Source organism: Geotrypetes seraphini, chromosome 4 (assembly GCF_902459505.1).
Source record: "Geotrypetes seraphini chromosome 4, aGeoSer1.1, whole genome shotgun sequence".
NCBI lineage: Eukaryota > Metazoa > Chordata > Amphibia > Gymnophiona > Dermophiidae > Geotrypetes > Geotrypetes seraphini.
In genome coordinates, this window is record NC_047087.1 from 289,251,192 (window position 1) to 289,269,800 (window position 18,609).

The window sequence follows — 18,609 nt, forward strand, 5'->3', positions numbered from 1 at the left end:
GAGGCTGGATGAATGGGGATGCGAGTGTAAGCCTCTTTCAGATCCAGAGAGCATAACCAATCATTGTGATCTAGAAGGGGACACAAGGATGCTAGAGACAGCATCCAAAATTTTTCTCTGACAAGAAATTTGTTGAGAGCTCTGACATCCAATATAGGTTGCAGATCTCCCATATTCTTTGGGACAAGGAAATAACAGGTTTAAAAAAACCCTGCTCTGCTGTTCCAGGGGAACTTCCTCGATGGCACAGAGATGAAGCAAAGCTTGAGCTTCCTGAAGAAGAAGGGTAGTCTGCGACGGATTGGAAGGATACTCTCTTGGGGGAAGATCTAGTGGAACCTGGATGAAGTGAAGAGAGTAACCTTCCCTGATGATAGTGAGGACCCAGAGGTCGGATGTAATGAGCTCCCATCATTGGTAAAAATGATGGAGACGACTCCCAATGGGGAGAGGAGAGAACAGAGGCAGAACGATTGGGGTTATGCTCTGTGTTAGATGGTCATAAAGACTGAGGGGCCTTGGGTGCAGCAGGAGTCTGAAGGTTTTGCTGCTGTTGCTGCTGCTGTTTCTTAGGAGGCGGCCTTGAATAAGTTGCTGCCTTCTGAGGAAAACGCCTCTGGTAAGATGGAGTAGGCCTAAAACCCTTAGCGGTGGAAGGCTTTGGCTTTGGCCTGATTATGGAAGCAAACAACTTCTCATGCTCAGATAAGTGCTTTGTAGCTGCCTCAATAGAATCCTCAAACAACTCAATGCCCTGGCATGGGATGTTAGCCAGTCGATCTTGTAGATTCGGGTCCATATCTACAGTGCGGAGCCAGGCCAGTCAGCGCATCGCCACCGAGAACGCAGTGACTCTAGAGGACATTTCAAACGCATCATATGCAGCTTGTACCATATACATGCGAAGTTGACTCAGAGTGTGATGCACGTGTTGAAACTCTGGAAGGCGATGTTGAGGAAGATATTTGAAAAAAATCAGGCATGGTGTTGACCAAATGCTTCAGGTAAGATGTGAAGACAAAGTTGTAGTTCAAAATTTGGTTTGTCATCACTGAATTTTGATGCAGTTGACAACCAAACTTGTCCATCGTCTTGCCCTCTCGGCCGGGAGGGACAGTGGCATAAACTTTGGCAGGATTGGTTCTTTTTAAAGAGGATTCCATGAGAAGAGACTGATGGGATAATTGAGATTTCCCAAATCCCTTACAATGAACCATCTTGTAGCGAGATTCCAACTTTGCTAGCACAGCAGGAATGGAATATTGTGTATCAAGATTTCTTTTGAAAGTTTGAGAAAGAATGGCATTCATGGGTAATTTGAGAGACTCTATGAGGATGAGGCATACCCAGTTCTTCCAAATACTCCTTAGAGTATTTTGAGTCAGATTCCAAAGTGATATTGAGGTCTTTACTCATTTGGCATAGAAATTTGGTAAAGGATACTGGATCTGAAGAGATATGACCTCGTTGAGAAGGTGATTGGGAACCCCTTGAGGTACCTCTCATAGCAGAGAAGGAAGGTGAAGCCTCTCTGGAGTATTGATACCTGAGATCTGAGTCCACAGGCAAAGATGACCCACTTCTGAAATGTGAAGAAAACCTCGCAGGAGAAGAACTCGACTGACAAGAATGGTGAGGCTCTACAACAGATCTCGACAAAGGAGTTGGTAGTCTCGAAGAGTCTCGATGCCTGGATAAACATGGCCTGTCTCGAGAAGAAGACCTGGGTCTCAATGAATGCCTCGACAAATGATGAGGAGAACCATGCCTCGAAGATGAATGTCGAGGAGTCCTCGTCCTGTGCCTCAAAAAGGGCAATGCCTTATGTGAAGAGGTAGGACTGGAAGTCGGAGATCAATGGCGAGATACTGATAAGGATTCAGCTCCTTGTGTAAAGGTATCTCTAGGCACTCTCAAGGACTCGACTCCTTGTATAGAGTGTGTAGGTTGAGCTCAAGGCACTCTCAAGGACTTGACTCCTTGCATAGAGTGTGTAGGTTGAGCTCGAGGCACTCTCAAGGACTCAACTCAGATAATTACAAATACAACACGTTACTTAACAATATTCAGTATAAAAAAAATTTAACAAAAAATTTTATACTGAATATTCTTAAGTAACGTGTTGTATTTGTAATTATCTGTATTTCGCCGATTGTACAGCCTTCTGTGTAAACCACCTAGAAATTATTTGATTATGGCGGTATAGAAGAATAAAGTTATGTTATGTAGGTTGAGCTTGAGGCACTCTCAAGGACTCAACTCCTTGTAGTACTGCCGAGTGCTCAGGCTGGACTGTAGGAAGCAGAGTCGAGGCAGGAGTTAATTTGGCAAGCATGTTACCAAACTCCTGATGCAGAATAGTTTCCAATATATTCTGCAGAGCCGGCACCAAGACCACTGAATCTGGTACATTTGGTGTGGCTACAGTCTCTGAGGAAGACGACCTCAAGGAAGAGTGGTGCCTCGATTTTGAGACACATTTCCTGGGCATTCTCGGACCCACCGGTTTTAAGGGTGGCATGTCTGGAGGAGTTGGCTGAGCTATCATACCTAAGGAAGACAGTGAGGATAACGGTGCCTCAGGAGAAGATTTAGCTGATTTCCCCGAAGACGAGGACTTCCCCATCAAGGAAGGTTTAAGCAAGATCGAGGTTAAAGGTTTTTGCCCTGTAGAAGACTTTGCTGGAGTCAAGGTCGGGGCCGGAATCGGGGTCAAGGCCTTAGGTAGAGGCCGATCCATTCCCCCCAAATATTTTTTAACCTGAATTAGACGACGTTTAAGGGCTCGATTTTGAAGTGTAGCACAGCAGGTGCACAACTCCGGACATTGATCAGGTCCTAAACACTGTACACACCACTTGTGTGTGTCAGTAATGGAGATCGCACGTTAACACCAGCTACACTTCTTGAACCCTGTAACCGGCTGGGACATGGAATGAAACACGGCTGCGTGGTGCAGCAGTCGCGAACTTTCTAAAAGTTCTTCAAGCAAGTCTGCTTGCGAGGCTGTCCGTATCGGGGCTCCGTGGATAACATCACCCATATGTGAGAATATGCTGCCTGCTTGTCCTGGGATAATACATACATTTTTAGCATTGTAAGTTATTTTTTTTGCTAGTGCGCATATATTACACCTTAAAATTACTGCCAACATGCAATAATTAAAAATCCAGGCACTAATAATTTTTTTGTTGGAGGAGGCATGTCAGGGGGCAGAAGGTGGGTGTTCCTGCGCTAATCAGCACAACTACATTACTGCACACTAACTGGTTAATGGAGGATTATTGCATGAGCCCTTACCTCTTACGAAAAAGTACATTTTTTTTAAATGGCCAAGCGCTAATAGAAAATCAGCCATTTTCTGGTTCTGGTAAAAATGTCCTTAGCATGTGGGAAAAGCACTCTTCCTGCCGGTCTAGAAGAGTCCCTCAGGGATCACTTTTGTCTCCCCTATCATTTAACGCCTTTAGCTTATCTGTTAGAAAGCATGGTTATTTTCATTTGTTTACTGATTATATCAAATTGTTATTTTTTTTTTTACAAAAGGTAATCAAAATGAAGCCAATTTTCTGTTCAACTCTATATTAGAAAGGCTAAATAATTGGCTTCTGACAATGAATTGATCCTCAATGCAGAAGTCATCAGCTATATGAATTTCACGAAAAGCACATCTTGTAACAATAACACCTTCATAAGAACATAAAAATTGCCACTTTTGGGTCACACCAGTGGTCCATCGTACCCAGCAGTCCGCTCATGCGATGGCCCTTAGGTCAAAGACCAGTGCCCTAACTGAGACTAACCTTACCTGTGTACGTTCTGGTTCAGAAGGAACTTGTCTAACTTTGTCTTGAATCCCTGGACGGTGTTTTCCCCTATAACAGCCTCCAGAAGAGCCTTCCAGTTTGCCACCTCTCTCTGGGTGAAGAAGAACTTCCTTACGTTTGTACGGAATCTATCCCCTTTTAACTTTAGAGAATGCCCTCTCTACCTTGGAGAGGGTGAACAACCTGTCTTTATCTACTAAGTCTATTCCCTTAATTATCTTGAATGTTTCGATCATGTCCCCTCTCAGTCTCCTCTTTTCAAGGGAGAAGAGAACCAATTTCTCTAATCTCTCACTGTACGGCAACTCCTCCAGCCCCTTAACCATTTTAGTTGATCTTTTCTGGACCCTTTTGAGTAGTACCATGTCCTTCTTCATGTACGGCAACCAGTGCTGGACGCAGTATTCCAGGTGAGGGCGGTATCATGGCCCGGTACAACAGCATGATAACCTTCTCCGATCTGTTCATGATCCCCTTCCATTCAGGGGAAGTCATTATTCGTTGAGGACAAAATGGCCTTCCTGGGATTCCCCTTTGACAATAAGCTGCAATTTGATCTGCCAATTAAGAAGTTAATCAAATCATGTTTTTACAAACTGCGGTTAATAAAATAGTTTAAAGTCTCTTCTGGACAAATCTAATTTGATTAAAATTATTCATAAAAACTTATTTATGGCACGCACTATGAGTTTGTGGGTTTGAGAAGTGATAGTTAAAGGCAACATTTGAAAAAGATAAAGCCAATAAGGCAAAAGTAATATTATACAGGGAAATTTTTCCCAAAAGAGAAAGAGGGTAAGCCCTCCACACAGCTAATTTCTGCTCCATAAAACATAAGCAGGAAGTAATAGTGAGAGAATACAATTGAGATGAGTCACAAGAGACTCAGATACCTAAGCATTTTATGACTCCCTCTGCCCAAGTTAAAAGAAAGTCTCCTTGCCAAGCTGGAGGAATCGCAGGCTGATTTGTGTTTATTTAGCTGGAATCTAGAATAAAACCCAAATTTGTCAAAGAGGCCCAAAAGAGCTGTTAAAGAAGATTGCACGTTAAGATAGGACTAACAATATGTCGTCTGTGAAAGCCAGTACTTTTAATCACTGCCCTCCAAGATCTACAAGCATGCCTCACTAATCTATTGTGGTACCCACCCTCTATTGCTTTGGAACTAGATAACTGCAAGGGAACGGGGATGACGGGGATCCTGCGGGTTCCCCCCTTCGGGTCACGGGGATCCCGTGGGGACGCTCCCTAGGGTCACGGGGATCCCGTGGGGATGCCCCCTAGGGTCGCGGGGATCCTGCGGGCTTCAAAGCAACTTGAGCCGCGAGGCTCGTCTTCTTTTCCCTGCCTGCTCTGCCGCAGCACACAGCTGGACTGGAAGTCTTCCCGATGTCAGCGCTGACATCGGGAAGACTTCCGGTCGGCTGTGTGCTGCGGCAGGGCAGGCAGGGAAAAGAAGATGAACCTTGCGGCTCAAGCTCCATTTTGCTGGCAATATGCTTGCAGATGAGGGCTGGGAAACAGAACACAAAAGGGGGGAGCATTGTCTCATTTCCAGCCTCATAAAGGGTGATCAACCCCCATAGACACTGGCTCTTCACTTTATTATCCTTTTTGGCCAATATTTTTCCAGTATTACCAAAGATTCCCCATTATGGATATACATAAGAATATATGAAATGCCTGCACCGGATCAGACCTTGGGTCCATCTAGTCCGGCGATCCGCACATGCGGAGGCCCAGCCAGGCCTACCCTGGCGAATACCTTAGTTATTCGTATCCCTCAATGTGGCTTTCAAGAAGATGTGCATCCAACTTGACCTTAAATCCTTGAATGGTGGTTTCCTCCACAATCTCTTCCGGGAGAGCGTTCACCACTCGCTGTGTGAAGCAGAACTTTCTGACATTTGTCCTGGCCCCTGCTTCAGTCCATGACCTCTTGTCCAAGTCACCTTTGACATTGTGAATAAAGTTGTTCCCTGTTCTATTTTGTCGAATCCTTTCAGTATTTTAAAAGTCTCTATCAGATCCCCTCACAGTCTCCTCTTCTCGAGGGTGAATAATCCTAGTTTTCTGAGGCAATCCTTGTAGCTCAAGTTCGCCATACCTTTTACAAGCTTCATTGCTCGCCTTTGCACCCTCTCCAGTAGTATTATATCTTTTATTAGGTAGGGAGACCAATTTTGGACACAGTATTCCAAGTGTGGTCTTACCATCGCTCTATAAAGCGGCATTATGACATCCTCAGATCTACTCGTGATACCCTTCTTGATCATGCCCAATATCCTGTTTGCTTTTTTTGCCGCCGCTGTGCATTGAGCCGACGGCTTCAGGGTCCTGTCTATCAATACCCCCAGGTCCTTTTCTTGTTCGCTTTTGCCCAAAGTTACAACAAACAAGGTATACTGGTGCTCCTTGTTTTTCCTGCCCAGGTGCATCACTTTACATTTTTCTACATTAAACTTCATTTGCCACTTTTCTAATCATTTCTCTAGTTGTCTCAAATCTCTCTGGAGTTCCTCGCTGTCCATCTTTGACCTGATTGCCCGACACAGCTTTGTGTCATCAGCAAACTTGATGATTTCACTGGTCGTTTCTTCTTCCAGGTCATTTATGAAAATATTGAATAAGATGGGCCCAAGAACCGAACCTTGAGGCACTCCGCTAGTTACTTTCTCCCAGTCTGAGAACTTCCCTTTTACGCTCACCCTCTGTCTTCTGTCTTCCAGCCATTTTCCTATCCATCTTAGTATGTCCCATTCTATTCCATGACTTTGTAGTTTTCTTAGAAGTCTCTCATGTGGAACTTTGTCGAACGCCTTCTGGAAGTCCAAGTATATTATATCCACCGGTTCTCCGCTATCAACATGTTTGTTCACAGTCTCGAAAAACTGAAGTAAATTTGTCAAACATGACTTTCCCTTCCTGAAGCCATGTTGACTAGCTCTCATTAGGTCATGGGTATCCAGATGTTGGACTATGCTGTGCTATCCTTAATCAATGCTTCAACCATCTTCCCAGGGACTAATGTGAGACTCAGAGGTCTATAGTTTCTCGGTTCTCCTCTTGATCTTTTTTTGAAGATTGGGATGACGTTTGCTATCTTCCAGTCTTTTGGTATCTTTCCAGTCCTAATTGACATGTTAGCGAGAGATTGCAGTAGTTCTCCTATTTCTACCTTTAGCTCCTTTAATACTCTCGGGTGAATTCCATCCGGGCCTGGAGATTTGTCGCTTTTTAGTTTGTCGATCTGATAGTAAATCTGGTCCAGATCCACATTTACTGTGTTGAGGCTCTCCTCTATTACTCCATTGAATACTTTCTCTGTTTCGGGTACAGAGGTGGTGTCCTCTTTGGTAAAGGCCGACACAAAGAAGGAATTTAATCTATCTGCAATCTGTTTGTCTTCTTTGATGTATCCTTTTCTTCCTTGATCGTCAAGAGGGCCCACTGCCTCCTTGGCAGATTTCTTCCTTTTTACGTATCTAAAGAAAGGTTTGAAGTTTTTGGCCTCCTGTGCTATCCCTTCCTCATAGTTCCTTTTGGCGTCTCTCACTGCCTTATGACATTTCTTCTGGTCTTCCTTGTGGCTGTTCCAAGCCTCGATTGTTTTCTTGTGTTTCCATTCTTTAAATAAGGGTTCTTCTTTTCCCTTATTGCATCCTTCACTTCTTTGGTTAGCCAAGCTGGTTCTCCTTTGCCTTTATTTTTCCTTCCCTTGGCTATCAGCGGAATATAAAAATTCTGCGCTTCGGTGATAGTATTTTTTAGTAGGGACCATGCCTGCTCTACCGTTTTGATTTCAGCTATCCTTTTCTTGAGCCGTTTTCTTACCATGGTTCTCTTGTTGTCGTATCTTCCTTTTCTAAAGTTAAAGGCTGTGGATTCAATACCCAAAAGAAATATTTTAGCAGCTGGTCAGTCACATTGAAATACTTAAAAAATTCCTTTGAAGAAACATATGTTAGCATTTGTCTGTAAATCATATGTTTAAGTAAAAATGATTCAAAGGATTAGGAATTGAACACAAATAGATGAAGACAGATGTTTGCAAACAGCATTCATTCTGAGAGTTTAAGTTAGATTTAGAATTAGATATTGTCATTTTCTAGGGGAGGGAGTGCGTTTTGGACACAAGGCATGAACTTGGGAAAGAGGATAATAATAATAATAATAATAACTTTATTCTTCTATACTGCCACAATCTTGCGACTTCTAGGCGATTTACATTCAAAAGAGCTAGACATTCAGCGATTTATAATATGCAGATAGGCAGATGGAAGTACAGAGTACAGAGACTTTAAGAAAGCGAAATTACAAAATATACTGTTCATTAATGACCTGGAGGCAGGAACAAAATGTGAGGTTATAAAATTTGCGGATGACACCAAACTATATCGCAAGGTCAATAACATGGAGAACTGCGAAGATCTCCAAAAAGATCTGACAACACTGGAAAAATGGGCCAAAAAGTGCCAAATGAGTTTCAACATAGGGAAATGCAACGTCATGCATATAGGGGAAAAAAACCCGATGTTCACTTACAAAATGGGGGGATCAACGCTAGGGGTGAGCGACCTTGAAAGAGACCTGGGAGTGATGGTAGACACAACATTGAAGGCGTCGGCGAAGTGTGCAACAGCCTCAAGGAAAGCAAACAAAATGTTGGGTATCATTAAGAAGGGTATCACGACCAGGACGAAGGAAGTCATCCTGCCACTGTATCATGCTATGGTGCGCCCGCACCTGGAGTACTGTGTTCAATTCTGGTCGCCGTACCTCAAGAAGGACATGGAGGTACTTGAGAGAGTCCAAAAAAGAGCAACTAAGCTAATAAAGAGCATGGAGGACCTCTCATATACTGACAGACTGAAAAAGCTAGGGCTTTTCTCCCTGGAAAAGCGGAGACTTAGAGGAGACATGATAGAAACCTTCAAGATCATGAAGGGCATAGAAAAAATAGACAGGGACAGATTTTTCAAATTATGTGGATCAACAAGTACAAGGGGGCACTCAGAGAAATTGAAAGGGGAGAGGTTTAGAACAAACGCCAGGAAGTTCTTTTTCACACAGAGGGTGGTGGATACATGGAACGCGCTACCGGAGGATGTGATAAACAGGAGCACGCTACAGGGGTTCAAAGAAGCTTTGGATAGGTACTTGAAGGACAAAGGGATTGAGGGGTACAGATAAGAGTAGAGGTAGATTAAAGGGATGGGATTAGAGGTAAGTAATAAAATTAATCAGGGACCACTGTTCAGGTACTAGGCCTGATGGGCCGCCGCGGGAGCAGACCGCTGAGCAAGATGGACCTCTGGTCTGACTCAGCGGGGGCAACTTCTTATGTTCTTATGTTCTAAGAATTTCAGAGAGGACCTGTTAAAGAAAGGTCGCGAATTTCAAAAACAGCAAAAATTACAATATACAGTTTGTTTAGAATTTCAGAGGAGACATATTAAAAGAAAGGTCCCGAAACTACAAATACTGTTCGATTAGGATTTCAGAGGGCATATTGGGAAAGTGAAATGAACAGAGTGTTCGGTGAGATTCTGTTTAGGTGATATACCTGTCGAATAAGGTAGTTTTTATGAGTTTTCTAAAAGCGTTGTAGGTCAGTTCAGCTTTATTAATGTAGTTGTCTAGCCAATGTTGTTGTTTGTTTGCTTGGTACATGAAAGTTCTGTCCAGAAAGGTTTTGTATTTATAATTGGTAATGCTTGGGTATGCAAAAAGATAGCTGTTTCTGGTTTGTCTTATGGGGCTGTAGAATACGAAGTGTGATAGCAAGTATGTAAGAGCTAGTCCCCAAACTAGCTTGAAACATATGCAGGAGAACTTGAATATTACTCGTGCCTCGACTGGCAGCTAGTGCAGTAGTTCAAATTTCAAGTTTATTAGGATTTTATATACTGCCTATCAAGGTTATCTAAGCGGTTTTACAATCAGTAGTTTGTAGTAGGGGGTGACATGGTCATTCTTTTTTAATCCATATATCAAGAGGACCACTGTGTTCTGAATAATTCTAAGTTTCCTTACTGTTTTTTTGGGTATACCCATATAAACGATATTGCAATAGTCCAGAGTAGAAAGCACTAGTGATTGCACTAATAATCTGAACGATAATGGGTCAAAGTATTTTTTGATGGTCTTTAATTTCCATAATATCAGGAAACATTTTTTTGCCACTATATTCGTGTGTTCAACCATTGTCAGGTGTGTGTCCAATGTGACTCCCAATATTTTTATTGTGTTGGTAATCGGGTAATCATGGTCTTTTATATGTAACGTTGTATTGGTAATTTTATCCGTTGGGCTTGCAAGGAAGATTGTTGTTTTTTCTGTGTTAAGTTTCAGTTTGAAGTTGATTGTCCAATGTTCTATTTCGGTCATAATATGAGAAATGTATTTTGAGGTTTCGTTTGTTATGCCCTAGGGATGATATGTAAATGTTGAATAGTGTAGGTGAAAGTGGTGAACCCTGTGGTACTCCCGAGGGGTTTCTCCAGGAGTTTGAATATGTCCCATACGCACTCGGTATGATCTCTTTGTTAGGAAGCCCTGTATCCAGTTCCTTGGTTTTCCCATGATTCCTATTGCATCTAGGCAGTGTATCATTATTTTGTGATCAACTAGATCGAACGCATTGCTGAAGTCTAGCTGTAGAATTAGAGCACTTGTTCCTTTGCTGAATAAGCCGTATAGGTGATTTAGGATCGAGGCTAGGACTGTCTCAGTGCTAAAACCTTTCCTGAATCCTGATTGGTGTTCGTTTAGTATGCTGAATTTGTCTAGATATTTCACTAGCTCCACGTTGACCAATCCTTCGAGTATCTTGGTAAATATGGGGGATGCTTGCTATGGATCTATAGTTGTTTTTCAAAGCTAGAGAGATTTTTTGATCTTTAGGGATGGGTGTGATTAGTATATGTCCCATTTCCTCGTGAAATGTTCCTTCCGTGAGAGTGGTTGTTATCCAATTGAATAGGTCCTTTTTAAAATCTAGTGTGGCTGTTTTCAAGGTCTTGGAGGGACATACGTCTAGAAGGCAGTTTGATTTAGTATATTTATTGAACAGGGTGAGGAACTGGTGCCAATTAGGAGGTTCAAAATGGTTCCAGATCATGTCTACTCTGGGTTCTTTTTCATGGGGTCTGAGTTGGAATTCGAAGTTGGGTGAGGGTAAAGGTATGGTCGCTCTTACATCTAAGATTTTGTTGTTGAAAAAATAGGCCAGGGTTTCTGCTGAGGGTATACATTCATTTTTCTGTAGTAAGATTTGGGTAGTGTCAGTTAGGCTGTTTACCAGCTTGAACAGTTCTTTGCTATTTGTTTTGGGTGTCCCTATTTTTTGTGCGTAGTGTTTTGTTTGTTTTTCTCTAATCCGATTTTTGTAGTTTTTCATTTTTTGTTTCCATTGTACTTTGTCTTCCTCTTTGTTTGTTTTTTGCCAGGTTCTTTCTAGTAATTCAGAGTCGAACCATTTATTTAGTTCCCTTTCTTTCTTTTTATATGTTTGGAATGGTGCTATTTGATCTAACACTTCTTTGCTAAACTCTGCCCATCTGGTTGGGAAGTCCTGTATTTCTTCTGTTTTGGGTTGTAGTTCATAGTGGGCCCAGAATTCTGTTGGATTTATAGTTCCTCTTCTGGTGATTGTGGTTGGTTTTGGGATTTTTCTTTTGGGTTTTTGTTGGGGTGATTTTTTTTGCCAATATATATATCAAAATTACATATGTAGTGGTCTGACCAGATGCATTTTTCCCAGGTCCTTGTGTTATGATGGATCTTTCAGTCAGGGATTTCTTTTTGGGAAAAAGTAACTATGTCTAGTTGGTGGCCTTTTTCATGTGTTTTTTCTGGTTTTGGTATTATAAAACCGAGGGTTTTTAAGAAGGTGTTAATTTCTATTACGTCAGGTTTTTCCACTTGTTCTAGGTGGACGTTTACGTCTCCCAATAGTAGGTTATACGTTCCTTTTATGGTGTTGATAGTGAGGTATTCGAATAACTCTTCTCTGGCATTAGTCCACTTTTTTGGGGGGAATGTAAAATATTGTCACGGAAGAAGGGAGGGAAAGAGATACTGAGGTGGGGGAGGGAGTGCATTTTGGACACAAGGCAAGAACTTGGGAAAGAGAATGAAGGAAGGGAGATGCTGAGGTGGGGGAGGGAGTGCGTTTTTGGACACAAGGCATGAACTTGGGAGAGGATGGAGGAAGGGAGGGAAAGAGATGCTGAGGTGGGGGAGGGAATGCGTTTTTGGACACAGAAGGCATGAACTTGGGAGAGAGGAAGAGAAGGAAAGAGATGCTGAGATGGGGGAGGGAATGTGTTTTTGGACACAGAAGGCATGGACTTGGGAGAGAGGAAGGGAGGAAAAGAGATGTTTGTGTACACGGGAATGGAAGAAAGGAAAATTTTTGGTCATAGGGAGGGAGTGAGGTACAGATGAGAGGGAGAAATATTGTGGTGGAAAGGGAACAGTGGGACAGATTGAAATGGATGCAAGAGGGAGGAATGTTGGACATAGTGGTGAAAGGAATGGAGGGAGAGATGTGGCATGGTGTTGGAGAGGGGTGATAGAAGGAGAAATGTTGGGCATGGGGCTGGTGGGCAGGCACGAAAGATGAGAAAGAGATAAATGCTGGACCATGGTAGGAGGAACCAATGGTCAGCAACAGAAGAATTTACAGAAGATGGGAAAGCGGAAAAAAGAAACTGGGACCAACTTTATGGAAAAATAAGTCTCCAGACAACAAAGGTAAAAAACAGAATTTATTGACTAAAATATGTTAGTTTTGGGAAATGTATATAGCAGATGTCTTTGTATTGTGTTCAAAAGAAAAGGAAATGCATTTCTGGTTTTAGTTCTACAGTGTTGAACTACTTGCTGACCCTTGCTGTGACTGGTGGGGATCCCCAAGCACTGCGAGCAAAGGACCTCCTCTAGAGACGGCCAGAACTCCCCTTCATCAAGCACAGCAGTCGCTGGCAGAATCCATGAGCCACTGAGGTGCCAGCATCTGTGATTCAGGGACGCTACTGCCGCCTGACAAGCATGGCAAAAGTGATCCACGGCCAACTGCAAAGGAAGTCATCAGCTGACAGCTTGAGAGTTCTCATCAGCTGAGTATTTATATTTTATATTTACATTAGATGCTCTGGTAGAAACCCGTGTACAAAGTATGTATTCTTCCCAATTAATATTTCCAAATTAATAAAGTCTCTCTGCTTATTTGTAAATGGGTCTCTTCCAGAGCCTTTAATTCAGTAGCATAATTAAATGAAATAACTATTTCTGAAGTTTATAGGGATGGGTGGGGACGGAGGGGATTCCTCACGGGGACAGGTGGGGGCAGGAGGGATTCCTCACGGGGACGGGTGGGATTTTGGCAGGGACGGGTGGGATTTATGTCCCCGCGCAACTCTCTAGTTGGAACAGAACGAATAGATAGTATGAATACTTAAAGCCAGACCTTCCTGTCACATGAGGAAAAATTCCCCGATGACTGTTACAGCTGGATCTGCGGTGATGGCACTTAGACATCTGAAAGACCAGTGGCACTACTCACCATTCTGAACAGTGGGAGCAGCACTAAATTACTTCTAACATTTTTTTTTACTTCCCTCCAGCCTCCCCCTGTGTACTGGGCAGGAGCAAGCTTTTTGCGCTCCTGCCCGGCCCCGAGTCACTCCCTGAATGTCTGCTTCCAGTTCTCATGGCTCTTGCAAGAACTGGTGGCAGCCATGGCAACCATTCAGCAAGCAGCTCAACACCAGGCAGGAGCACAAAAAAGTTCACTCCTGCCCGGTAAACCGCTGGACCACAAGAACTCGCAGTAACCATTCAGAGGGGCTCAGCATGTGGCAGGAGCGCAGAAAGCTCGCTTCTGCCCGATACACTGCTGGACCACCAGGGATTTAAAAAAAAAAAAATAAAAAATACATGAGGGGGAAGCAGGAGGGAGGTAAAAAAAATTGTAAGAGTTGGCCGGGACAGGAGAGGGGAGGGATCTCTCCTGTCCCGGCCCACCAGGTCATATGGCAGGCCAGCGGAGGCCTGTAACTAGTCCGGGAGGGGGGCGGGTGGGTGCTGACACAAATTTAAGATGAGACCCCCATTTTGGGGCCATTTTTTGGTCCAAAAATTTCATCTTGTATTCGAGTATATGCAGTAATTTTATGCTTTAATATATAGCCAGATTTTAAACTCTGATTTAAAACTCTTGAAAGTTATATTGCTATAAAGAGATAACGGAAGAAAGTTCAAGTAGAAGGGAAAAAAATAGAAAGAACTACATCTGACTAATTCTAAATGAGCAGCTTTTGGACTAGGGAGAATTAGGCAGTGGTCATTAAAAGATCGTAAAACTCAGCTGAGACAATAGGGGATTGTCAGGGTGGAGAGGTGAACGAGAACACCAAATCTTAATGCAAGTATTGCAATTTTGTAGATTATTTTTTTGTTCAACCGGTAGCCAAAGGTGCTGTTTCAGAAGGTGGGTAATATGATCAGAGCGGTGAGTATGACAAGTAGTTGCATAGCTGTGTTTTGAAGCAATTGAAGTTGTCTTAGGGAAGTGCGAGGAAGATCAGCATAGATAATACAGTAGTCAAGTCTGGAGACAAAGAAAGATAAAAAAAAAGCATGAAAGTTATCATGGTTGAAAAGATTATGGATGGCATGTTGCTGACGAAAACCAAAATTAATCTGAGTTTCATAAGGTTAGAAATCTGTGGCAGGAAAGAGAGAGAGAAGTCAAGAATCACCTCCTAGTAGCAAAAACTTGTAACTGGTAAAACAGTGGAATCAGTTTTAATGGTAAAGTGAGCTGGGGCAGTGAACCAGTAAACTAGCAGGCCACCATTTTGTCCTTATTCAAGACTTATTTATGGTCTTTCAATCAATTTCCACATGGTCTAGGCATGCTGAAAGTGAATTAAAATATGAGGAATATGACTTTGCAGGGCAAAGAAGTAAAATAATAATAACAACTTTATTTTTATATACCGCAGTACCTTAACAGTTCAAAGTGGTTCAAGAGGAAACTGCACAAACACCTCGAAGTTCTGATAAATAACACCATCAAGATTATGTAAATAAACACATTTATTAAATAAGTAAGATTTTACTGATCTTCTAAGAGTTTGATAAGAGAAAGCATTTAGAATCAAATCATAAACTTTTATTCCATTTACCTACTTGGAAAGATTAGGTCCTATCGAGAAATCTCTTGTAGATACAACCTTTCAAGGTTGGAAAAGAAAACATGTATGGCAGGTAATTTCTGAGAAGTCAAAATGATTTAGGAGATAATTCGGAGCAAAGCCTGTCAATGTTTTATAGCACAAACAGGCGAATTTGAAAATAATTCTGGCTTCCACTGGCAGCCAATGTAATTTTTTTTTTTTTATAATAAGGTCTTACATGTTCAGATTTTTGCAGGCCAAAAATCAAGCATACTGCCGCATTCTGAATGCTTTCAGAATAAAAATAGGCCGAAATACCAGTGAATTAAATTAATGTGGCTAGAAGACTCAGAAAGAGGCTAAAAAGGAGAAAGAATTGAACTATGTGGACACCACAGTGTACAGCCAGGTGCGATGACCCAAAAATAACATTGTGGAAGAAAAGATGTGAACCACGAGATAACAGAACCCCTAATCCCAAGTGATGCTAGATGTGATAAAAGTAGAGAATGGTCGCCTTTATAAAAAATAGTTTTCTTTGTAAATTATATATACATATAGAGGGACATGATGGAACTGAATGAACTTTTCGGATCTGATACTTGGTATTCTGAAACATAGAAACATGATGGCAGATAAAAGCCAAATGGCCAATCCATAATAACCATTATCTCTTCCTCTCTCTAAGAGATCCCAAGTGCCTATCCCACGCTTTCTGCTCTGCCTCTGAGCCCCTTCAGCCTGGAGTTTTTATCCCATATGCCAACGCAGATGTCATATCATACATGACCATACACTGGTGCACGATAAAGCAGTCACTACATGGGACTATTTATTCTACAAACTACACTCTGCTTCAGATTTCAACTCTCTCACCCTCAGCCACGGCCCCATCAGCCTGCATTTGCAACTATGATCATTTTTATCTTTGTAGAGAGCTTCATAACATTCTGTGCCTACTACTTATATTTGCAGTCAAACTTAGAACTGAAATCTTACTGTAATGATCAAGGTGTTGTTGGCATAGGTGAAACTTAGTGCAGCATTATCTAAAGGGAGCTGGCATCTGTCCATGTCAGGAATAGAGAACTTCTTGTAATACCTATAAGGAAAAATTAGAGGAAAAATTTCTGCAGTTAGAAATTTTATGAAAAATAATGCACACAGACTAAAAACTATAATACACACATTTTCTGATCCCACTATACCACCACCCTAGCAAAGCCTACTCTCAGCAACTGTAATATGTGTTTCACTTCTCACTAGCATTACAATGAAAGATAATAATTGTACTGCTGGTGGGAAGCGGAATACACTCACATATTGCAGTTGCTAGGGTCTCTTTTCTTTCCCAAAGTGTGCTTTGATTTATTTCAACTTGTATGCAACAACAGTGCATATAGCTGGCTTCTGTGGTTCACATTTTTGGCAGTTAGTATTCACTATGGCTTCCAATGTGCGGCTCCCACACTTTTGTGACCCTCATATCCAGCAACCTCCACTGCTACTGTGGGTAGAGAAAAAGCCCTGTGAAGCTCCACTAGGTCATGTGTGACCATGTGTTTTCATTGATGTGCATGTACGCATGAAAATACCGGTTGACTCCCCTCTCCCCGTGCATGCGTACACATGTGCATCAATGTGACCACGTAGTTACACATGATCTAGTGGAGCTTCACAGGGCCTTTTCTCTAACCACAGTGGCAAAACCTCCCGATGGTGCATCTCTGCTCCAGCTCAGTCCCAAAAATCTAAGCAAAGTAGAATTACAGCTCCCATTTTACTATTGGCTTGATAGGTTGAAAATTAGAGAAAAGATCTTGTAGCCCACATACCGACCTTGGAAGCTCTGAGAAAATCTCTGCGACATGGAATGTGCATACTGTCTGGAGCCCCTAGAGGGTCTGGGTCTACTATCAGGCAGGATCTTTGGGTAACGGTCCAATACCAAATCCATGAGGACATCCAGGCCTTTGCCAAACAATAACTGCCCCTTAGAAGACAGATAGTCTCGTTAAAGTCACCTTGGAAGTGGAATCACCAGCCCACTGCCTGACCCAGAGAATTTGGCGGGCCGAAATGGAGTTTGATTCCTGAGCTTCATTTCTACCTCTTAGGTTGGTCAGCACTATTCTATTGGGGATTCTATTGAGAAAGGGAAATGCTGGACAGTGACCAATACTGACAAATCATGGCTCTCTCTAGTAGATAACAAAGTGTGGTCAATAAGGGTGGCCCCTGGCCTAGAACTTTTGCTGTAATGGCTGAGCTGGACAGAAGTCAATAGTGATTAAAAATTGAACAACCCCTGAAAACTGCGGATGGAGACTTAATTCTACTTCATTAGAGAACAGTTCAAAATGTTTGAAGTCCAAGAGGAGGAAGAGGAAATCATTAGACCAAAAGTAAAAACATATCATTCCCTAAAGTGCTTAAAATCTTGTCTGAGTACAATACAATGCATAAGAAAAGTCAGAACTGTTGAACTATCTAGCTCAGTATCCTGCTTTTAACAATGGCCTCCCTCTACCTTCCTCCTGGTTCCTCTTGCTTTCAACACTCAGTAAGGTCAGAACCAACAGCACTGAAGCAGCCCTGTTCTTGTGAAAATTAATTTAAATTTTATTCTTATTTATACTCCATCTCACCCCCCCCCAATATATTTCTTGCCTTCAGTATGCCCAGACAGTAGCTGACAGTGATTAAGACAGGCTGCTTCCAGCCAACCACAGGGCTTTCCTTCTGCCATATCGCTCATACTCAGAAATAGGAAGTTGTTATCACAGGAGGTGGGATGTGGCAGAGAGGGTAGACCCTTTAGCTGGCCAAATGGTAGAGGCAGCCTCTCTTAATTATTGCTAGAAGCCGAACCCTAAAGTGAACGCATATTTAGGAGACAATGGAAGAGGAGGGAGGAGGTTGGATCTGACCATGACCAAGCTGAGGGGCTAGGCAGGGCCATGAGGTTAAGGACAAAAAAGTGACTTTTCTGGAGCTGGTTTTAAAAGTCTGTTGGCTGCTGGTCTGGTCACTGAATAAACAGCCAGTCGGCCACCCTAGCCAAGCCAAATCACAAATATCTGGCAGAATTCCAAAAGGTAGCAAGATACCATGCTACTTACCCTCAGGGATGAAAAATGGCATTCCCTGGGTCTATATTAGTAACAGTTTATACACTTTACCCCAAAATTTCTATAGTCCGAGTGGTAGGGGTTTTTCAAAAAGGGAACATATTATGCCCCAGCTTGTAGAGCTTCACTGGCTTCCTATCATTTGGAGGATCATATTTAAGATCTTACTGTTAGTGTACAGAGCATTACAAAATTATGCTACTTCAGTGATATCTGGGGTCTTTGAAAATTTATAATCCAAGTAAAAATGTGAAGTCTCAAGGTAAATGCTTGTTAGATGTTCCTTCAGTTCATCAGGTTCATCTAGAGAAAGATTGCTCCAGGATTTTTTGTCTGTTGCGGTCCAATTATGTGGAACGATCTTCCATTATACCTCAGACAAATATCATCAAGTTTAATTAAAGTTTCAAGTTTATTTAAAATTTGATTGATTGCCCAATCATAAATTTAGGGCGATGC

General features: G+C 42.2%; 1 protein-coding gene across 3 annotated transcripts in view; it reads right to left on the reverse strand.

Annotated features, from left to right (window-relative positions):
- The window catches only part of DPCD (deleted in primary ciliary dyskinesia homolog (mouse)), an 84,352-nt gene that overhangs the window by 26,792 nt on the left and 38,951 nt on the right, over positions 1–18,609 (reverse strand). For all 3 annotated transcript variants that reach the window (XM_033940295.1, XM_033940294.1, XM_033940297.1), the window contains exon 5: positions 16,019–16,121. In XM_033940295.1, coding sequence (XP_033796186.1) covers positions 16,019–16,121 — 103 coding nt within the window. The remainder of the gene's footprint in view (positions 1–16,018; positions 16,122–18,609) is intronic.